This window comes from Podarcis tiliguerta (assembly GCF_965153285.1).
Source record: "Podarcis tiliguerta genome assembly, chromosome: 5".
NCBI classification, from domain to species: Eukaryota; Metazoa; Chordata; class Lepidosauria; order Squamata; family Lacertidae; genus Podarcis; species Podarcis tiliguerta.
Genome location: NC_139538.1, coordinates 29,888,326 through 29,911,234, shown reverse-complemented (window position 1 = coordinate 29,911,234; position 22,909 = coordinate 29,888,326). Strand labels below are relative to the sequence as shown.

Sequence of the window (22,909 nt, the reverse complement as noted above, 5' to 3'; positions counted from 1 at the left end):
TCAATTTGATGCACATCTAAATTTGCATTCCCACATACATTCTGGCACTTGATGCAAAAAGACATTTTTAGAGCATAACAAGACAAGAATTGGGTTTTTTTAAAAATGCACAAACTAGATTCCCCCCAGATTCCACGTCTACTACCCCCACATAAGGGAAGGTGCAGAGGAGAAGTCAGGAGTCAAAATGGGGAAGAAGCAAATGTAATTCCCTGCCCTGGCTGTGGACAGTTTGTGGATCAGTAGCAGAGGGGAAGTGTGTGAGCATGAGTCCTTGCGTAAGTGACAATGAATGGAAGCAGGAAGAACCCAACTTAGGTCATCATGCAAAGCATTTAAGCAAGGAGGCTGAATCGTGCAGATGAAGATTGTTTAAGGTATACTGAGTTGCTACTGATAAAATTAGTCAAGGATCAAGATAAAGAAGTTTTTTGTTTAAATTTTGGAAGTGTAAATACATAGTTCCAATGCTACGTATGTATATTTCTTTTTAAAATGTTCACAAAGGAAAATGCAACTAACTTGCAAAACCTCATGTCTTCCCAAATTTCCTATTAACCCAAAGTGAGGGAAGTCAAGATAGCTAAATCAGGGGAAAGGGAATTCCATTGGTAGGCAAACTGAGCCAGCTTGTAATATCACCTGGAATCCATTGCTATGCAGACACTATGGCCAGCCTTCATGAACTTATATATGGATTTATTCTCCTCAACTGTTTGTGTACAGGGGAATCCCCACTTATGTGAGGGTTCCATTACTGGCTACCACCTGTGTCAGTGGGATGAGTGTATGTGCCATCTAGTCTGCCTCCAAACTGCCCCCTTTGGGTGCCACAAATGGCACATGTCAGCAGTCGAGCGCGTTCTGATCATGCATGATTTCGGAGGAGCCTGTATATGGGTTCCAACTTGAATAAAATATTGGGTGGAGGCCAAATAATTGAAATTGAAATACTTTATTGCCACTTGTACAACTTGTATACAGTGAGATTACACAAGCACCCCCCACTCAGCTCTCTTAGTCTTAATTCCCTTGTTTACTGACGCACACCCACTAAAGCCGAAAGTCAGTCACCCTGTTGTTATCTTTTCATTCAGCAGCCTAACAGCCCATGGATAGAAGCTGTTCTTTACCCTGTTGGTGCGACTAATCATGCTTCTATAACTTATGTCTGAGGGCAGGAGAAATTGCCAGCCAGGATGTGAATCATCCCTGAGAATTTTCCTCACTCTCCTGAGGCAACGTACTTCTGCTATTTCATCCAACGGATTCATGGGACAGCCCATAATATCTTGTGCTGTATACACCACCCTCTGTAGGCACTTCCTATCAGTTGAAGACAAACCAGCGTACCACACCATGATGCAGTATGAAAGGACACTTTCTTTTGTTGACCGGTAGGAGATAATCAAATGTTGATTGACATCATTCTTTCGCAATACTCTGAGGAGATGGAGTCTCTGTTGGGCTTTCTTAACCACCTGGGTTGTATTTTCTTTCTTTCTTTCTTTCTTTCTTTCTTTCTTAGTATTTATTAAATACGCTCCGCTCTGCATAATCAATCACATGATGGCACACACCCGCACTATTTGAATGGCAATGCCCATCAACTTTGGGGTGGCCCAGCTTCTTCAACTATTTTATTGGGGGGGGGGAACCTTGGCCCCAGGAGTTGGCTCCTATGATATGGTTTTATACAAGGTCAATCAATATAAACTCTAAATTGAGGGGGAAATTTGCACCTGAACCTTGTCAAATTTAAAATTGTCCCCAAGACCCACGTCACTGGTCAGCATTAACACCAGGCCTCCTAAGCCCAGCTCAAATGACCAGTCAGCGCTCAAAGGTCCAGGAGAATCTGGTCACCCCACCACCTTCCCATTCTGTGGTCATCCTCAGGAATGACAAAGGGCAAATCCTCACCATACTTTCAAAGCACAGTCAACAGACATTTAAAGCACTTGACTCCCCCTCTTAAGACGCTTGGAAACTGTAACTCCCCCCTCGCAGGACTACAATTCCCAGGATCCTTAACGAACCACAATTCCCAGGATTCTTTGGGTGGGGGAGAAGCCATGTTTAAATGTATGTTGTGAATATGCCCTTTCAAGGAGGGTTCCTTGCAATAGCCAGCGGCTTCACACGAACAAGACACTTTTGTCTTTTCTGCAGCTGTAATCGACGCCCCTGAAGCAAATTGCATTTGCACACAAATTATTGGATCCTTGAACTAAGAGACGGCTTATTGCATGGGGGAGGCAGAAAAGATCGCAGGAGGGGGAGAGCTGCGCTCAACAAGTAACTTACTCCATCCCGTTGGAATTAAATGAAAAACACTTTTCAGTTATAAATGATAGCAATGGATAAACTGATTTGTTTAAGGCTGTGCAATCCTAAACGGGCTTACTGGGACGCTAACTGCCTCGAAAGCAGCAGGGCTTTCCTTGCTCACAATAAGGACTTCAGGGAAGATACGTTTCGAATGGATCATGTGGCAGTGTGAAATAGATCGGAGATCTAAGAAAGCCCCCCCCCCCCACTTCGTTTATCCATGTTGTGCCGCGTATGCCCTCTCCCCTTCCCCGGCCACAGGCTCCCCCTCCCCACGAGCAACACCGCCTCCGAGGGGCTCCGTTGGGGCCGCGACCGGCCCAAGGAAGTAGCGCTCTCCTTGCTCCCGGCCGGCAGCCAGGGCGGATCCTTGCAGCTTAGGCGCCGGGGAAGGCGCGGACCGAGGCGCAAAGCTCTCGTCGAGGTCTCCAACTCACGATCCCGCTTGGCTCCAGGGATCGTGCCGGCGGCAGGGCCCCGCCTCGGGATCTCCAAACTTGGAAGGGGCGATGGGCTCTCTCCACTGGCCAGGCGCAGCCCGGCCCGCGAGGAGGACCCACCCCGGGGGAGGCGAGAAGCCGCGCTCACCGTTGCCCTTCGGGCGCCGTCTGGCGTGAAGCCTCTTCGGCGGCGCGCCATGAAGGTCGAGTTCGCCCCGCTCAACATCCCCCTGGCGAGGAGGCTGCAGACGGCCGCCGTCTTTCAATGGGTCTTCTCGTTCCTGCTGCTAGGTAAGCGCGTCTGCGCCCCGTCTAGGTGCCCGATCCTCGCCTAGTTCGCTTGGACGTAAACAGAAACTGCAGTAAACGAATGTGTTCGCGCCGCAGGCTAGTGAATTTTTTTGCTTTTCTGAGAGTTAAGCCTGGTTGAAGCTGGGAATTGTCGAGTTGGTAGGGATCACGAGGGTCATCCCTTATAATGAAGGAATCTCTTTACCCAAGTAGGACTCGAACCCACGACCTTGAGATTAAGAATCTCATACTGTACCGACTGAGTTATCCCAGCTGTCGAAGGGGATGCATATACGATCGGGCTATAATGGAATTCTGTGGAGGCAGCTCAGTAAGTTTTACTTCTGAGTAAACATGCATAGGGTGGGGCAGGGTTCGAGCTCAAGCACGGTGCCAGTTGACTCGCAAGTCAGTCTCACTAAGCTGAGGTTCAGTTCCAAGCAGCTATGCTGTAAGCCTTCTGCCTTACTAAGGAGTAAGTAGCATTGAAACAAAGGGGGGTTTAGGAAACCTGAGCAGAGTCTGGCTGTTGGCTTGCGGTTCTAAACGCTTTTGCTAGGAAATAAGCCCCTCCTCACTTGATGTGACTTACTCCAGAGTAAGGCAGCAAGCCAGTGCGCACGTCTTTGTGACGAAATCCCCATTTAAAGCAGTGGGGCTTGCTTCAGAGTAAAAGTGCTTTAAGCTCAGACTGCACCATCTAGAAACAGGCAAGATGCGTTCAGTGTCCCACGTGGGGATTTGGAAAACTGCCTACTGGAACTTTATACATTTGCAATGAGCTTTGCGCGCTCTCGCGGAAAGGTTGTGATGATGTGAGGCTCTAGCATTCTAAGAGAGCAATCCTATGCACAGAAGCTGGCGGAAAGCAGTGTTAAGTGCTACCCCACAAGTCATGTGACTGAGCTGAATAGGTTCAGGCTCCAATTTAAGTCCCTCCTCTCTGGTCCCACACCCAGAATGCCCCTTTTTGGAAGTTGCATTTGGCCTCACTTCAACTGGCTGAGCTGGGATGAGAAAATTATGCAGGGCCATCTTTAGCATATACAGTGCCATGGTGCAAATTTTACGCCCGGCGCCCCCCAAAGTTGTTTTTAGGGAGTCTCGCACTGCTAAAAACATACCACCGATCGTGCCAGGGAAAGCAGCACGCAGATTGTGCCAGGTAAAATAACATATCAGAACGCCACCAGGGAAAACAGCATCACTGGATGGAAGGGGTGGCGATGCACACTTTTCCCCTTCCCAAAGAGAAATCAGGAGTGTGCCATCCTCAGTGGCATACTAAGGTCAGGTGATGCCATTTAGGTGATTGATGGGTTAAGCAAATACATTTTGATTACAGTACAGTGGTACCTTGGGTTAAGTACTTAATTCGTTCCGGAGGTCCGTTCTTAACCTGAAACTGTTCTTAACCTGAAGTACCACTTTACCTAATGGGGCCTCCTGCTGCTGTCATGCTGCCGGAGCACAATTTCTGTTCTCATCCTGAAGCAAAGTTCTTAACCCGAGGTACTATTTCTGGGTTAGTGGAGACTGTAACCTGAAGCGTATGTAACCCGAGGTACCACTGTATTACCAAAAGATCATGATCTAGGATTCCATGATCAGCAGAGATGTCTTTTGGAGATATTTATAGGACTATCTATACCCAGAAGTAAAAACTGCTAGACTACTGGTCTGCACCTAGTGACACATTTCCAAATTATTAATTTTGGATCCCGGGGAACCATTGGGCGGGTTGGGGCCGGTTGGCCACGCGCGGGCAGGCGGAGTCGCTTCATTTAGTCAAGCGGGTTGGTTGCGAGAAGAAGCCTCGTGCCCCTTTTGCTCCGCAGGTTTGGGTTGACGTGTCCATCATGCCTTGTACCAGATCTCAGTCTGAAAGCCAGAGCACCATCAAATTCCCAAAGCGGAAATCAATTAGGAGATGCCACAGACCTCTAGAGAATGAGGAGGCTTCGAAACTGGGCACAAGCCCACTGTCAGTTTCACCCCAGAAGCAGGTCTTGCCTCTCAGCCCGGCTTGGAGATGACAATCTCTGTAATGTCACCCAGTTGCTGCCTTGCTCCCCAAGTAAGCAGGGTAAAAAAAAGAATAGCTTTCCACCCACTTCTCCCAAGGGCCGGGCTTTACTTTTCAGCGAGCGTTCAACCCCCAAATCTCCAACTAAGGGCAGCAATTTAGTTCCCTCTCCCTTTCGTGGTGGTCAAGAAACCCCTAACACTTCACAGCAGCATCGCCACCCAAGGATTATTAATTTTGGAGGGTCACTTTCTCATAACAATAAACTATTTCCCTCCACCCACCCAGCAAAAAAATCACCGTTCTTTTCAGATGGTAACTTAACACTGCCGTCGCCACCCGCTGCTTTAGTGAACAAGATGAAACCCTGCTGAACACAATAGGAGAACTCCCATGGTGCTCAGCCTTCCATAAGTAGGTTCTGGAAATGGCGCTGGAGGTAGGAGCAGAGCCACTGAAGCACAGGGTTCCCAACCCCCACCTCCCTGAGATGCTCCAAAAGGATACCATGATACTGAAAACTGCCAGTCAGTCAAGAGGAGCAAGCAGGGTCACATTCCACCTATCTTTCTCCGAACAACTGTCATCAACCATGGCTACTAAGGCAGGTTCAATGGTATGGCCAGTCATGAAGCCAGACTAGAACGTATCCAAGTTGTTGCCTCCAAGCAAGCCTGGACTGTTGCCACCCTTTCTAGTGCTTTGCCCCAAAGGGGCTATTTGCCAGTGTAATGGTTGTTTAACTACTGAGCCCAGGGAGATCTTCTTAAGGCTGGGACACACCACTGCATTCAGAGCTACAATACCTCTCAGATAAAAAGGAACCTGTGAAATTCAGAGCTACCCAAAATCCTGTCTGGCGGGCAGATGCAAGAGTGCTTATTATCATTGTGCTGATGGTTATTCTTTTTCAAATGGAGCCACTGCACCCCACCCTGGGGTCCCTTGTGAAGAAGGGTAGGCTGAAAATATTTCAAGCAAATAGCTAAATGAGGAAAGCCCTGTTAAGTTTTACAGCCTAAAACCGGTTAACAATACAAAAGATTACAACTGTTTTTCTTATAATCTGCTTCTGAAGTCAGAGCGGTGAGTCATTTTGTTGAAAAGGGGCTTTCGTTGTACTCTTTTTGCTGCCTGCTAGAAACATTTTTGTTTACCCAGATATTGAGAATGCTGATGTGTTCTTAGTTTATTGCTGCTTCCAATTCTTTGGATGTTTTAATTGTTTTCACTAATAATTGCATTCTATTATTCTTTCTGTAAACTGCCTTGGGGTTTTTTGGGGGGGCAGCAGCAGTTACAATCACTTGGTATATAAATTTCATGATATAAGTAAAAATAAGTAATATGTTTAAAAACAAACAAATTCGGAGATAGCCACATTCCACTTGCAAGCATATCTTCACCTGCATTCTAAGCAGCTCATCCAGGTGACTCTTGCCATATGATTGCCCCCTGAGTAATTTATAACTGCCTGACTTTAGGACTCTTCTGTGACATACTAGAAACAGTACTAGACGTACTGGAATTATTTAGTGTGTGTGTGTGTGTGTGTGTGTGTGTGTGTGTGTAGGATGGTAATTTCTAACAGGAGAAACTAATCTTGCAAGTTAGAATATGGAGAAGAGGTGGAGTCAAAGAAATACCAAAGTTATTGCGTGATCAGATGCAGCTATTTGGGGGGGGGGGGAGAGAGAAGGAAAGAAAAATAATGGTAGCGCCATGGTGAAGTGCTACAGTATAACCCATGCCCTACTCCTTAAACCTGAATGATGAATAGAAATGGCATTAAGAAAGGTATGCTTCAAAAAAACATGCAAAGCAAATATTTATTGTTCCTTCATTGAGATGGTTGTGCAGGGCTTCGGTAGCCAAGCCTTCCTCCTCTCCCCTATAAAAACATAACATAACCATAACCAGTGGCTACTAATCAGCTCATTATCCATCGGAAATAACCTTCTAAGATCCTTCACCTGTTGAGCCATTTGTTACAGCAAACTGAAGTCAGGGCTTCAATTTTCCAACCAAGTCTTGGTTCACTGAGACTTCTCTGTCACCTTACCTTCCTCCCTTCACCTTCTTGGGGATTTTTTTTTTAAAGCTTTAACCACAGTTTAGCTGTAATTTTTTAAGAGTAGTTTTTGTGTGAATTACCACAGATCGTTTGATGCTGTACAGTACTACTGACTGAAAATAGGGCAAAGAGGAGTTGCTAAAAATAGTCATACCAACCAGTGCAGAGTTTTACATTCAGCCATCCAGATGGAAAAGATCCTTGGATTTGAGAAGAGTTTGGATTTGATATTCCGCTTTATCACTACCCGAAGGAGTCTCGAAGTGGCTAACATTCTCCTTTCCCTTCCTCCCCCACCACAAACACTCTGTGAGGTGAGTGGGGCTGAGAGACCTCCAAGAAGTGTGACTGGCCCAAAGTCACCCAGCAGCTGCATGTGGAGGAGCAGAGACATGAACCCGGTTCCCCAGATTACGAGTCCACCGCTCTTAACCACTACACCACACTGGCTCCTTCTAGTCTCCAGTCTACTGCTTGGACCAACAAAATCTGCACAGCCCACCTGTGACTTGAAAAGCTGTCTTTCTGAAAGCACTTCCTTTGATGGGAAATAAAACTTTTCCAAAGCCACAAGTTTGCTTTGTGAGCTACCCTGCACTTTGGAAAACTAGGCTAGACATTTTTCTAAATAAAGTCCATGGAAAAGAATGGAAGGGAGAATAAACATGGGTCACTCTTGGCTGCCTGCACACCAGAGTTTTTAAGAATGAAAAATAAGCCTGCTGGATCAGGCCAATGGCTCATCTAGTCCTGGATTCTGTTCTCACAGTGGCCAACCAGATGCTTGTGGGAAGCTTGCAAGCTGGATGTGAGCACAACAGCACTCTGCCTGCTGCAATATGCGACAACTGGTATTCAGAGGCATAATGCCTCTGCCTGTAGTAGTAGAGCATAGTCATCACAGCTTGTAGCTATTGATAGCCTTGTTTTAGTAATAATAATAATAACAACAACAACAACAAATTTTATTTATACCCCACCCTACCCGGCCAGGGCCGGGCTCAGGGCAGCTAACACCAGTAAAATTACAGTAGAAACATAATAGGAAAAAAACCCAATTTAAAATACAGGTTAAAATGCAATTCAAAATGCAGCCTCATTTTAAAAGTAGCCCAAAGATCAAAACCATAAGGGGAGGGAAACATAAGGGTCCGACTGAGTCCAAACCAAAGGCCAGGCGGAACAGCTCTGTCTTGCAGGCTCTGCGGAAAGATGTCAAGTCCCGCAGGGCCCTAGTCTCTTGTGACAGAGCGTTCCACCAAGTCGGGGCCAGTACCGAAAAGGCCCTGGCCCTAGTTGAGACCAATCTAACCACCTTGTGACTTGGGACCTCCAAAATGTTGTCATTTGTGGACCTTAAGGTCCTCCGCGGGGCATACCAGGAGAGGCGGTCTCGTAGGTACATGGGTTTTATAACTGTTGAAATAGTTCTTCTGAAATCTCTTGCTTAAAAGATTCCAAAAAAGGTCCTAACGATGACCGAAGTTTTCTGAGGACACAAAATGTCAACACAATATGCTAAAACTTTTTTGTATATATGGGAGATTAAGATTTGTACATTTCCTTTTGAGACGCTACAATCTTTGCCAATATGAGTTATGTACAGCTGTTCAGTTTCGCAATCCTAAACCCATTGATCTGGGAGTAAGTCTTACCGGTTTCAGAAAATACTTCCAATTGAATGTCTTTAGGATTACTGCCATTGCAAAACAAGAAATGTGATCCATTTCCTAAGCATAAACATATAGAGCAAAACTCAGCAGGATAGGTTACTAGGTCACTATTACATATGGAAGCAACCTAAAAACAACTAATTAGTGGTTTTATTAAATGTACAATTCAGCAGCATAGCAATACTGTAAAGGCTGATTAATTGTTTCATGCTCTGAATTGCATCCTTCATTAAAGTGAAGCACCGGACATTTGGCAATTCAATTGAGGAAGTTTGAAATACGATTTGTGTTCCATCACAATTTGACTATACTACAAAAGGATCGCAGGAGGAGCTAAACTACATACCATACTTTCCCGTGTATGAGACAACACCCCCCTCCATTTTTCAATCCAGACTTTGGGGTCGTCTTATACATGGATTTCTACCGTAAGTCTGTGGTGAGCTATGCGTCAGCTCGGACATTCCTCGCAGCTCCTGAGTCAATGAGCCTGGGCTGCAGAGTTAGCTGTGGAGCCAAGCCGAGACAAGGGAAGCAAGATGCAGGCTCCTGCCATTATGCAGTGAAATACATCACCACTTCCATCAACCAGGGCAGTGGGTCGTTCAGGTGTTTTAAAAGACTGATTTCTTAATTTTGGGCTCCCAAAAGTAGGAGTCATCTTATACATGGGGGCCTCTTCAACGCAGAAAAATACAGTAATTTTCTGTAGGGCAGAAATTAACCAATGTACCTTGGTGTGACCAGCACATATTGTTTCCCCCTTATGCTGGTGGAGTTGTAAGGTACAAGGAACATATGTGGTGACATGAAACTATGTACAGTGGTACCTCAGGTTAAGTACTTAATTTTTCTGGAGGTCCATACTTAACCTGAAACTGTTCTTAACCTGAAGCACCACTTTAGCTAATGGGGCCTGCCGCTGCTGCTGCGCCACCAGAGCACAATTTCTGTTCTCATCCTGAAGCAAAGTTCTTAACCTGAAGCACTATTTCTGGGTTAGCAGAGTCTGTAACCTGAAGCGTATGTAACCTGAAGCATATGTGACCTGAGGTACCACTGTACCAAAGTTCTGAAAGCAGATTGTAATGGAAACTGATATTATTGTTGGCAAACAGGTTTGCCCTGGATGCTAAGTTATGTCTCATCCAATTTTGACGGCCAATTCTTACCTTACTTCTCAGCCATTAATTCTATATATCTGTTGCTTGCCCCTCATCTAGTGAGCTGTCAAGGGTGGAAGAATGCATCTTGTTATTCTATAGATCTATTGCTTTAAAAAAAGTCATTTTCTTTACCATTTCCAAAAAAGCCTGACTCATAAAATATTTGCCGCCAGGGTGATGTGGACCCTACTGACTTTGCTTCTGCTTTGGGGCCGTTTGTTATTTATATGACCAAACAATCCCATGGTTGACACATTCCCACTAAATATGAGTTTATCTGGCAACATTCATGATTATTTGGTACAAATAGGAACCCTGTATTCCCAGTCACATGGGCGGGGTATATAACAACAACTACTGCTACTATTGAAAAAACAAATAAAGCAAAATGTAGTATTTACCAAAGTCTTAAGCATCCAGAGATTGTGCTGATAATGTTTACATTGCTTTTATTGCTGCTGCTTACCTTGTGAGGGGCAGCCCTGAGGAATGCCAATCAAGGGACTTCTGAGAAGTCTAGTATGGCTTCACACACACTGTAAATTGTGGACAGCTTGGTGTGGAGTTTTCCAGTTGTTAGTACTACATCAGACTTTTGAGCCAACGTTACAAATGCAATTTCTCACTGGAGAGAATGCAGAACTTGGCTTCCAAATGTGTGATGTGTGGAGTGTCACATTGTATGTCTGAGCCTGAATGAACAATCAGGAGGAACCTTTCCTAGTACAGGAGCAGTCAGAGCTGCAGGAGTCCCCTTCATAGCAGATTTCTTGTGTCCTTTCCTTATGAAACACTTCTCCATGACTAATATCAGCAAAAGGCTGTTTGCATGAATTCGTGAAAATACTCTCTTGGAACTTTCAGCTTGTGGCTCATTTGTCCTAGCATACATCTAGTTTCTGCCAGAGGCTGCTCTCCAAAGCAGAACAGACAAAGATAGCAGTTGTTCTCTTATTAATCATCTGTAAAGATCAAGGACATGGTGACACGAGGAAGGCAACTGCATGGGGCTTCATGCAGATGAAAGAAATCAAGTCTCCTATCATTCCTACTCAGCTCAGGCAGGTTTTTGTACATGGATGGGGCCTTGCTGAGTATAGATTTTTCCAGATCTACGAATGGTTTATGTAGCGGAATAACTGCTAGGGAATTATTGGCATCCGTCTGTCTCAAAAAACAATGGAGTCTGCCTCGGGGGTGAAATCAAACCGCTGGAAGATCACAACATCTGCTGTGGCTGCGGAGACCGTAACTCCTAACTGCTGCTTCCCAAGTTGTTTTTGTTGCATTAGCAGCACTGAAGTGACCTCTCTGGGGCGCAAGCCTGGGCAGTGTTGATGGAGGTCTTGGACTGTCCAGATGACAATTCCCCTCTCTTGGCCTCACTGATGTGGTCCAAAGGAAAGCAGAGCAATACATTTGGCACCAGCTTGGCTGCAGGTGTTGCCAGAGGAGGTATGCAAGACACCATCCAGGTATCTTAGGGACTCCATTCTGGATTTGTGTAGAATTTGCTCCTTAGCCTTTTCTTCTCCTGCAGATGCCCCACAGGGTAGCAGGTACAGATTTTTTTTTTCCTCAGGGAAAATTAGGACCAGAATTTTCATTCGCCTAGATGGGCTACCTTCCTGGGTTGATGAGCCACACCTGCTCCTCGCTTCCCTCTATGGCGCGTGCAGAAACCACCTTTTTGACCATTGGACCCACTATTGGTCTTGTCTGCACAATCTGCTGGAGCCTGTCTGCAGGGAAAGTCCCCAACCCACTGAGGGTTTGAGACCCATTGGCTACCCTCCCCTGGTTTAGTCAGCCAGTCGGAACATTTCCCAGAATGTGGCTGCTGTCGCATGCTGACAGCTTCTAGCAGCCACAGGTGAGAGCTGAGTGCAAGGTGCAGACCAAAGGTGGGCAAGGTACCCCAGAAGTAGCATGATGCGTCTCCCGCCAGAGGCATTCCTCCTAAACCCCCATACACTCCATACAAGAGAATAAAATGTTGCAAATAATTGGCAAAAAAGGGATTTAATCTTTACCACAGTATGCAGCCTCAGCCCAGTATACCTGAAGGAGCGTCTCCACCCCCATCATTCTGCCTGGACACTGAGGTCCAGTGCCGAGGGCCTTCTGGTTGTTCCCTCACTGAGAGAAGCCAAGTTACAGGGAACCAGGCAGAGGGCCTTCTAGGTAGTGGCGCCCGCCCTGTGGAATGCCCTACCACCAGATGTCAAAGAGAAAAACAACTACCAGACTTTTAGAAGACATCTGAAGGCAGCCCTGTTTAGGGAAGCTTTTAATGTTTAACAGACTACTGTATTTTAATACTTTGTTGGAAGCTGCCCAGAGTGACTGGGGCAGCCGGATGGACGGGGTATAAATAATAAATTATTATTATTATTATTATTATTATGCCACTCAACTTGCCCAGTGGTGCAGGGCAGGACTTTGGGCAGAAGTTCAGGGCCTCACTCAGCAGAATGAGGAGGAGCCCCCTACCTCAATTGCAGCAAGGCTGGCTTGCCACATTTGAAACACGGCCATCAAAAGGAATTGCGATCCCACCTCTCCACATTCTTATACCGTTCAGCCTGGAGTCTAAAATTACCAAACGGCTCGCTTCTTTGTCGGTGAGGATGAATTGGCTTTCTGTCATTCCATCCAATGCTCTGACAGCTCCTAAGCCATTTATTATTCATTAATAGAAGCTAGAAGCACAGCCTCGGACAAGTGTTTCCTGCTTAATCCAATTAGTGTAATAATGTTTTGTTTGCTGAACACCCAGCGCGGATTAAGCAAAAGGGAGACAACTTGCTTCAGTGCAATGACTTTGTGTGGTGCCTTTCTGTTAGGTTTTTCTTTTATGCGTTGGATCCCAAATAATGTTGCACCTATGTTGTATGTCTGACTGGAGTCAGGCTATTTAGATGAGGAGCTATACAAGTGAGCCAAACTGGAAGTCTGGCTCCAAGCGCTTGCTTTCATGTATGTTGCAGTTCCATACAGTTTGAGGGTGAAAATAGGGGTGTTGTCTGAATGCCAACACAGCTCTCTCCATCACTGCACATTGCTGAAAGCTCTGCAATGACACCTCCTGCCGTGTAACAGAAGCACAGTTATCTTCTTTTTAAACTTGGGGAATCTCTAATCTCATGATGAATCTGCTTGCGTATGCCATCTAATATAACAAGTGGGTATTGCAGTGCAAATAAATATTTCAGTGTGTGGGCTCCCTGTTCAGGATTCCAGTTGCTCCATTCTTTTCCACCACCCTGGGCAGTTCGCAATCCACAGCCACTGAGCACACTTGGGCTGGATCTAGACACATCAAAGAAGCATTTCAGTTAAACGCATTGCAAACTTTGTATGAGAAATCGGGTTAGCAAAAATGGAACTCCACATCGCCATCTGGTGTCATAGTGTTAAAATGCATAAACAATGCATATAAAGTGATTTTTCTTAGCCAGTGTAGCTGAGTCCTTAGTTCTCATAGGTTTGTTTGTGAATCACTTCCCTTCCTAGGCTTTTCCCTTGCACACTGCAGGGTCCCCAGCCCACTATCTTCTTCTTGTTTGTGAATGTTGCCATTATTGGCTGATTATATATGTTTATTATATGAATAAACACTTACATCAGGAATGGAAGTGAAGCTGATGCTCTTCTGTGAACTGGCCACTACTCTTTATTTAAAGGGAATCCTCAAAATTGTTGCCAAGCCCCCGAGAGACAGTTTTTTACTAGGAACAGGTACACTGGTACCTCTGGATGCGAACGGGATCTGTTCTGGAGCCCCGTTCACATCCAGAAGCGAACGCAACCCATGTCCGCACATCTGCACATGCACGGGTCATGATTCACCACTTCCATGCATGCGCGTGATGTCATTTTGACCATCTGCACATGCACGATCATCAATACCTGGAAGTAACGCGCTCTGTTACTTCCGGGTCGCCGCAGCACACAACCCGATAATGCTTATCCCGAAGCTACTTCAACCTGAGGTATGACTGTACTGGAAACCACAGAGGGTGCAAAGTTCATAATCATAGCAACATATATTAAGGACTTTACAAGGCTGTCATCTGCTGGTAAGTCTAGTATTCAGCAGGGAGCAACAAACTCTGGTTCAGGTGAAAGAATTGCAAGATCTAGGCTAGGGAGCACACATGTAAACACACTGGAATCCTTGAGCTCTTCTTTCCTTATAGACAGCTTGTTGCAACACACAGTACATCTAAAGTCATTGTGTTTTTGGTTCCCTAACCCACAGCCCTCAGAATACCCTTGGGGAGTCTGAAAAAGTTTCCCCACTCCTGCTCCTAGGTCATGTGGGGTGTTTTATTTCAGTCTCACTTCCTCATTGGCCATTAATGTGTCACCTATGGCCCTGTTTCCTTCAAGCCACCCTGTTTCCCTTAGGGACGTAAAAGCTGATGCAAATCTCTTTTGTAAAAAGAGGGGGGGGAAACCCTGCCCAACCACAAGATGCTTGTGCCCTGCCCTCAGTTTCATTTGTGCTAGAGGTGAAACCCAGCAGAGGGATAACTTCAGAATGCATTTTCAATAATAAGTTCCTGTCTTGGAATATCTGAGGGAAAGTGCCTCTGGTCATGGGAAACACATTTAGGTTGTGTACACCTTTAAAGCACCCCCATTCCAATTGAATTCTGGGAATTGTAGTTTTTCCCTCACAGAGCTAGAGTTCCCAGAACCCTTAACAAACTACCCTCTCCATCTCCTATTTTATCCTCACAACAACCCTGTGAGGTAGTTTAGACAGAGATAGTGACTGGTCCAAGTCCACCTGCTTAAGATTCATGGTGTTTAGCAGGGGTTTGACCCCTGGGGAAAATCAAAGCCTGCAATTGGGTAGGAGAAATCACGCATGTGGAGAAAGTCAGGGATATATTGAACGGGAAGGTGCAGGAACTAAACTGAAATTAAATGCAAACAAGAGTGGTGGTCTAGCTCATCCTGGATGGAGCTGGTGGGAGTTGTAGCTGGTGTAGCTGGTGGGAGTTGTAGTCTAAATGACTAACCATTTACTCTTTCAGGTCCCTAACATTGCTCAGAGTGACATACAGAGATTGACCAGTTGAACTGCCTGTATCACTGTGTTGCCTTTCACCAAAAATATGTTGTTGTCCAAGGTTTATGTAACTTGGTCATCAACTTGCTTTTAATCAAAGCTGCTTAAGAACTCTCTCATGTGTTTGTTGTTGATGTTTTTAAAACCATGAGCTTTGTTAACTTTGCTTAACAGGTCACTCATACAAACACAGAAAGAACAGTGGGTGTGTTAGTTTGAGCCTTAGTCTTTCTGAGTTCATTTGGCTTCCTACCCTAAGGAAAGCAGGACGCACATCTCAGGGTAAGCCCCTGGTTAGTACAAAAGCAAACCTATCCTATCAGCTTTTGTTGCTATCTGGACTGTGTGGCAGCCTTTGTGAAGTCTTTGAATAGCCCTGCCAGGTACTAGTCATCAAACTTTGTGTGACTTTCATACCTCAAGGTCATGTTGATGTTAAGCCATGTGGAATCCTGCCAAGGAGCTGAAAGGGTAGTAATTCTGTCAAGCCAAGTGAGACTATATTGAGTCATTGTCATGTCAGGAACTTGCTCAGCCACAAATGGAATACATACATCTCGGCTTTTGGAATAAGTTGCAAAACTTGTGCCGCAAGATACTTGTAATACAAGAACTCATGACCACTTGCTTGATAAATCAAGAGGAAAGTTTATCATAACTATCCTCCCCCCTGAAACGTTCTCAGGATGCCTTTGCTTTAAGTTCTGCACGTACATGGGATTATTGTGCAGGCTCTAAATCTGTTAAAGTTTGGCACTTCTCTGTTTCGAAAGTGTGTTACTCAAGAAAGGTCTGGCCTTCCATGTCTTTCACTCTTCCAATTCCTTTCTGTCTCCTTGTCTCTTGCCAAATAATTTCTAAATTGTGTCGGATTGTGCATCTTGGATACAAGCTATATTACAGGAAACAAATGTATTTGATTTGGATGAGAAAGAAAATTGAGAGTTTAAAAAAACAAAGTTTGGCTTCAGGCAATTTCTTCTCAAGTTCATTTCCCTTAAAATGGTGAATTCCTATGCACATCTACTTAGAAATATGTTCCATTGATTTAAATGAGCTTACCACTAAGTGAATTGATGTAGGATTGAAAGCAATGGAACTTACTTCTGAGTAGGAATGAACAGGGCAGCACTGTTGGCTGCCTATTTTCCTGAGGCTGTTGTTTGCTGTATCTGCCACTGTTGTGTTAGCCCTGCTCAGCCCCTGACACCTGCATATTGACTGTGGATATCTGAAAAGCAATTTTTGCATCTATTCATGTATACATGTCAGGATTAGAATAATTTACCATTAGTGTGGTTGAAAGGTCCCTTTTTATTCCCAAAGCTAAAAATAAATTATTGCCCAGCTTCAGCTTGAAACTATCATGGAATTGTAGTACCGAACCACATATTCTCAGCAGAATGATTAATATTTATCATTTTAAATGATCCAAGGCAGGACATTATGCCTCCGTGCTCTGATTTTTCGTTTCATCAGGCAGAATGACAAAAATGAAACAAAATAAAGGAGAAGCCTTTGAAAGGGTAAAATAAAAACCCCAGCATTTGATGAAGGATTTCAAAGGGTATACAGTGGTACCTCGGGTTACAGACGCTTTGGGTTACAGACACTTCAGGTTACAGACTCTGCTAACTCAGAAAGAGTACCTTGAGTTAAGAACTTTGCTTCAGGATGAGAACAGAAATGGCGCAGCAGCAGCAGGGGGTTTGCAGGAATGCAAAGGATAGAATAGAACCTTCCACTACTATCAACAGCAATATTGCAGTGTTACGAGTTTTGGGGCAGAGAGCAGGTTGTATGTCAGAGTTGAGAGCAGAGAGTTGCAGAGAAGCAAAGTAGCAAGCTGGTGTGGCTATGGGGGAAGCACCCTCCATGGATTAGGTACAAGGAGAGAACCCTCACGAGGCTACTGTTGGCCAGCCATAGGGATCACGATGGGAAAGGAGAAGGAAATGGCAAGGAGGTAAAATTATGAGTTGCATTCATCGTATGAAATGTTTTGTGTTTTCTGTGTCTCTGTTTTTAGCACAATGCTGCTGTGGAATCTTCATGATCTTTGTGTTTGGAGATTACTGGTTTATCTCAGCTTTTTATGCGCTCTGGCTCTACCTCGACTGGGAAACCCCCCAAACTGGGGGGCGAAGATCCAAGTGGGTCAGAAACTGGACTGTGTGGAGATACTTTAAGGAATACTTTCCAATTCAGGTGAGTGAAATGTTTTGCAGTGAAAGTTAATGTGTTTGTGTGCGCATGCTTGTGCACTCTGCGTATGTCCCAGAGCATGGTGAGGAAAGCTGATGTAGTTTGCATCTCGTTAGGATTCCACTTCTGTTTTGTTCCATTATTATTCCTGTGCTGAAATTTTGCATGTGTGGATGGCCAGTGCGAAGAGGCCATCACAGAAACATGGCCACACGTTGCACTAAACAATGGCTGAGCACCACATTATGGTCCTAGATAAGCCTTGGGCTTTGCATACTCCCAATGTGACTGGGAGAAATGGTTTTGAAAGCTTTCAATCCTATTCTTGCTTAACTACTGCTTGCTATGCAATCCTAACAAACCAGCTATGGTTGGCTTGAAACAGCTTGAGCACAACAGGACTTATTTCTGAGTAACTGTGCATAGATTGCATTATAACACTATGGAGCTGAGATCTCTGTGTCTATATACTCTACAAGTTCCACCTCCATTTCTTACTTTTAACCCAAATTGAGGTCTCTTCCAGAGAACCTGTTCTTTGAGCAATCTTTCTTATTTGTGGGTGTGGAGGTTATGCAACAGGACATGAAGAGAGTGTGGTGTAGTGGTTAAGAGCGGTAGTCTCGTAATCTGGGGAACTGGGTTCGCGTCTCTGCTCCTCCACATGCAGCTGCTGGGTGACCTTGGGCCAGTCACACTTCCTTGAAGTCTCTCAGCCCCACTCACCTCACAGAGTGTTTGTTGTGGGGCAGGAAGGGAAAGGAGAATGTTAGCCGCTTTGAGACTCCTTAGGGTAGTGATAAAGCGGGATATCAAATCTAAACTCTTCATCCAAACTCTTCTTACCGCATAACTTCCCATGTCATCAAAATGTCTGGTGGGGGGGGGAGCAGGTTTATTGCAATAATTAGCTTTCATTGTGGGATCTGAACTGGCCAGTATGCAATTGCCAGTCAACTTTTAAATTAAGAGTGAACTTCTTACTGAGCTTTTATTTCAGCTCATAAAAACCTCGGATTTGGATCCAAGCCAGAACTACCTCTTTGGGTTTCATCCTCATGGCGTCCTTGTCGCTGGAGCTTTTGGAAACTTTTGCACAGAATACACAGGTTTTAAGAAGTTATTCCCTGGTCTGACTCCATACCTACACATCTTGCCTTTCTGGTTCAGGTGTCCTTTCTTCAGAGACTATATTATGTGTGCAGGTAAGCAGTAAACCCTAGTAATTCAGATGTGTCTGTTTTTCAAAAAATGGAATTGATGTACAGTATTTTTTTTTAAAATGCGACCCTACCTGATTTCCAAAGCAACCGAACACATTTAGCAAATCAGATAATAACAGTGGGCTGTATTTAACATATCACTGAGGAGAATGTTCTGCCAGTTTCAGGAGTTTTCCTTGTGCAGCAGAACATTATTCCCCTCTGCTGCCCCCATACACCAAAATACAAGTCACAAAGATTCAGAACTGTAGAACAGCCATCAGAAATTGAGCTCGCAAAAAGATCATTCACCAAAGGCCTTTTCGAAAAGCCACGTCTTCACCAGCCATTTGAAGCAATGTAATGCTTTCACTGGCACACTTTGTTCACTTCGTAAAGTAAGCTCTGGGACGTGGCCTGATTCTCACAGCCCTATTCAGGTGTTCTCCATCTACCACATCACCAGAGGATGCAGAAAGAGGAGATTCCGCTCTACAGATGTACTCCTCAGTGTCTGGGTAGTGAGAGGGTAGGGGGTTGCAGATGGGGAAGAAAGATTTAGCTTCAGTCACCCCCTCACATGATTATTAATTGCATGAGCAGGGCCAGATTTACGTATAAGCTAAACAAGCTATAGCTTATGTAATGGTTCTAGGGATTGCTTGTGCGTAAGTAGCCTTTACTCCTGGCTAGGTTGCATGGTTGAACCCTTTCTGACTAGACAGCCCTCTATTCCGTGGCTGCCTCAGTCGCTGGCAGAATCCGTCAGTGGGCGTCTCTTAAACCGCTTCCAACATAAAAGCTGCTTGACGCCCAGTCTCCTCCCCCGTTGCCTGCGCGAAAGCTTTCTGCGCAAGGTGGGTGTGGGCAAAGGAGCACTAGTCCCCTCTCCGCTTGTCTCCTGCGAAGAGTCCTGGAGCCACCTCTCCGCCTCCTCTATCTCCTCCCCTTCTCCACTGGTGTTACGCTGATTTCCTTCCCCAGCGTATGGGCTATCCCTCCTCTTACTGGGACCCTCTCCACCATCATCCGGGAGCCCTCTCACCTCCTCCTGCTCCGATGGCAGTTCCCTGACAGCTTAGGGCCCCTCTCTCTTGGAGGCCCCCAAAAAATTTAAAGGGAAAATAAAACTGGTTGTACATTTCCAAAATATAAGATAAAAAACAAATAAAACAAAACATACATACAGCAAGTGTTTTGTGTTGTGTAGGCTTCTATGATGTAAGTAATGGGCCCCGCCTGCTAGCCTGCTCCCTAAAATATCACTGGTTAGATACCTATTAGGTCCATAAATTACCATATAGCATATATTCAACACAAAAAACAGTGACAATTTGTTGTTGGCAAAGGACAGCTGGACATATAAAGGGCCCCATTACCTTCAGTAGCTTAGGGCCTCATCAAACCTAAATCTGGCCCTGTGCATGAGGGGGAAACACCGAAACAGGGTCATCAAATTCAGTAGTAACAACATGTAGGCTTTACTGTTTCGTAAGTTAAAACGGTAGTTTGTTACAGAGCATATATAAGAAATAATTGGATATCAACTACAGATGAATCCACCATCTTTTGGGATAGCTTAAAAAAAGGACATAAGAGCAGAACATTGAAATCTAGTCAGAGTATTAATAGCAGCTAAATGGTGTACTCCCATAATTCCCACAGAACAAAAATAGTTTTAATAACATTTGGGGGTTTTTTTGCCTGCCACAGTGACAGAATTAATGGAGCTGGTACGCTTAAGGGAAGGTAGACAGAGAAATGAGCAATTTGAGAGTCAGTGGGCCCCTTTTAAGTACATGAAATGAGAACCTCAGTTAATTTTTTTAAAAAAGCTTTTCCCACTGCTATCATATTCAATTAAATAATTTGATCATTGATGTTGTAGATATTTAAATAAACTGTAATATGAGTTTTTAGAAAACATATTTATATTTGTCTTATAATTCACTAAGGGCACAATCTTAATACAGGATTTTTTCAAAATAAACGGTAAATTAGTGACTATTAGATTGCATTATGTAATATGTCATTTGTAGACTGTTTGCATGTTTATAATAAAGAATTAACTACTGTACGGAGCACAAATTTAACTTCAGCAGATTTTTTCATTCCACCTGACTAATGGTTTCCATGCAACACTGATCGGTTGATTGGGTATTCTGTTATTTATTTATTCACACTTTCAGGGCTGGTTTCAGCATCCAAGAAGAGTGTGTCTCATGTGCTCAGCCACGAAGGCGGTGGAAATGTTGCTGTGATTGTAATTGGAGGAGCAGAAGAGTCTTTAGATGCCCGTCCTGGAAGCTTAACTCTTAGCATCCTCAAAAGGAAAGGCTTCATTAAGGTGGCTTTGAAACATGGGTAAGTTCTATGTGTAGACCTCACCCATTAAGGATAAAGTGGTAACACACAGGACATTAACTGGGAATCTAGAGAACTTGTCAATTGAAATAAGATGGAATGTAGGTACCCAAAACATGAAATGGACTATAGTGGTACCTCGGGTTAAGTACTTAATTTGTTCCGGAGGTCTGTTCTTAACCTGAAACTGTTCTTAACCTGAAGCACTACTTTAGCAAATGGGGCCTTCCGCTGCCGCTGCGCCGCCGGAGCACGATTTCTGTTCTCATCCTGAAGCAAAGTTCTTAACCTGAGGTAATATTTCTGGGTTAGCGGAGTATGTAACCTGAAGTGTATGTAACCCGAGGTACCACTGTACTTGATAGTATTCTATAAGTATATCTTGTCGTTGGCCACCATCTGTCTCTGGAGACAATGGAGGAGTGCGTCTTTGGGGCTGAAGTCAAATGGTTGGAGAATTACAGTGCTGTAGAGACTGATATGAGATAGACATGCTTTGTTGTGCTGCTGCAGATGCACCATGGCATTTCTTCTCTCTGCAGTCCTCCCCAGCAGTCATCCCACCTCTGGTCACTGCTGCGGATACACAACCTGTCTGTCTGTCTGTCTGTCTGTCTGTATGTATGTATGTCTCTAGCACTGGGGTTGTCTGCAAGGCATTCTCCAACTTTTGCAATGCAGTTCCCCAGCCAAGTAACATCATAGTATGAAAGCACACTTGCTGTGCTACTATGTGCGTTGACATGCGTTACAATTGCTAGAGAAAATTGCATACAAAATCTGTCAATTGCAGTTATCTCAGTTTCTCATTTTCCCCACCTTCAATTCAGTTCTCCATATTTCTGCAGCAATCTGTGACTTTTTAAAATCACCGTGAAAATTCATTAGCCTTTTAATGTGAATTTCTCCTAATACATTTTTGTACGGAGTTTCAACTTTTGCAGACAATTTCTCCTAATATAAAACATTTTTGTATGTTATTTTCACTAGTATATTCTTCCCTCCCCACCCCGACTCCGATATGTGCCTTTTCGTAAATGTTGGTTGGAGAACTGCATCCCAGAATTTGGATAAGTGCAAATTATGAAGAATTCTCACATTGTTTTGGAAAGTCAGAAATTGATCAATTTGGCTTTAAGTGTGAATTGAATTAAAATTATCCTCCACCCCACATCTATATAAAAACGAGGGAAGAAGTGCAGCGTTGTGAAATAGACCCCCCCCCCCAATAACAAGAACCAAATATTCACACACAGAAAAGAGCTGTCCTATATATGTCTAAGAGTCATTTAATATGCAAGTTTGAAATTGAACATGTAGCAACTTCCTGTTTCATGACTTTTTTTTACTGTGTGCTTGCAATATTTCTTTGTAAGTGAGCTATTAGCCAACAGCAGTCCTATGGGCCATTCCCTTCCTGTGGTTATTGTTCCCAATTTCAACATTTCTTGCATTTACTGTCATTTCTAACTTTATATCTTGGTAAAAGAGGCAGCCAACTACAATTTCGTAAAAATCCCGTGCAAGTTTTTTTCTGCCCTGTGCTCAATACTTCACTGATTTTGGCTGGGGAGAGGGCTGCCTGCCTGGGCATGTGCCCTTTGTGTCCATGCCAGAAATTTTATGCAAGCATATGGGCTGGCCATGCTTAGGTTTGGCAATAGTCCCCACTGGCATGTGGTCCCCACATGGTTAGCGAAGGGTGAATGGGGCCCTCAGGCCAAAGTAAGCTTAGCCACCGACCTCTGATCTATGCAGTGCTATTTTTTTAGAAAAACAGGTGCTGGAACTCACCATGAACACCTCCCTTATTCTCTTAGAATGGAAACGGCGCCCACCGTGCTAGAACTGAGTTCTGGCTGAAAGAAAGCCCTAGACGTATGGCATCTGCTTAATTAGTCCCATTGGACTAACCTGGTTTAGTCCTGGACTAATATTGCATTTAGTTGTGTAAATGCAGGCTTAGTCCTATTGCCTGTTGAGCTTTTCCTAGGAGGCAGTAGGTAGCAACATGAATTTAGTGCCAAAGTTATTTGTTGTTGTTGTTGTTTAGT

The 22,909-nt window shown here is 44.4% G+C and overlaps 1 protein-coding gene across 1 annotated transcript in view; it reads left to right on the top strand.

The window, feature by feature from the left end:
- Positions 1 to 2,093: 2,093 nt before the first annotated feature.
- MOGAT1 (monoacylglycerol O-acyltransferase 1) overlaps positions 2,094 to 22,909 on the top strand; it is a 28,805-nt gene continuing 7,989 nt past the window's right edge. The window contains exons 1-4 of the mRNA XM_083442807.1: positions 2,094 to 3,062; positions 17,114 to 17,292; positions 18,290 to 18,494; positions 20,681 to 20,855. Coding sequence (XP_083298933.1) covers positions 2,552 to 3,062; positions 17,114 to 17,292; positions 18,290 to 18,494; positions 20,681 to 20,855 — 1,070 coding nt within the window. The 5' untranslated portion in view covers positions 2,094 to 2,551. The remainder of the gene's footprint in view (positions 3,063 to 17,113; positions 17,293 to 18,289; positions 18,495 to 20,680; positions 20,856 to 22,909) is intronic.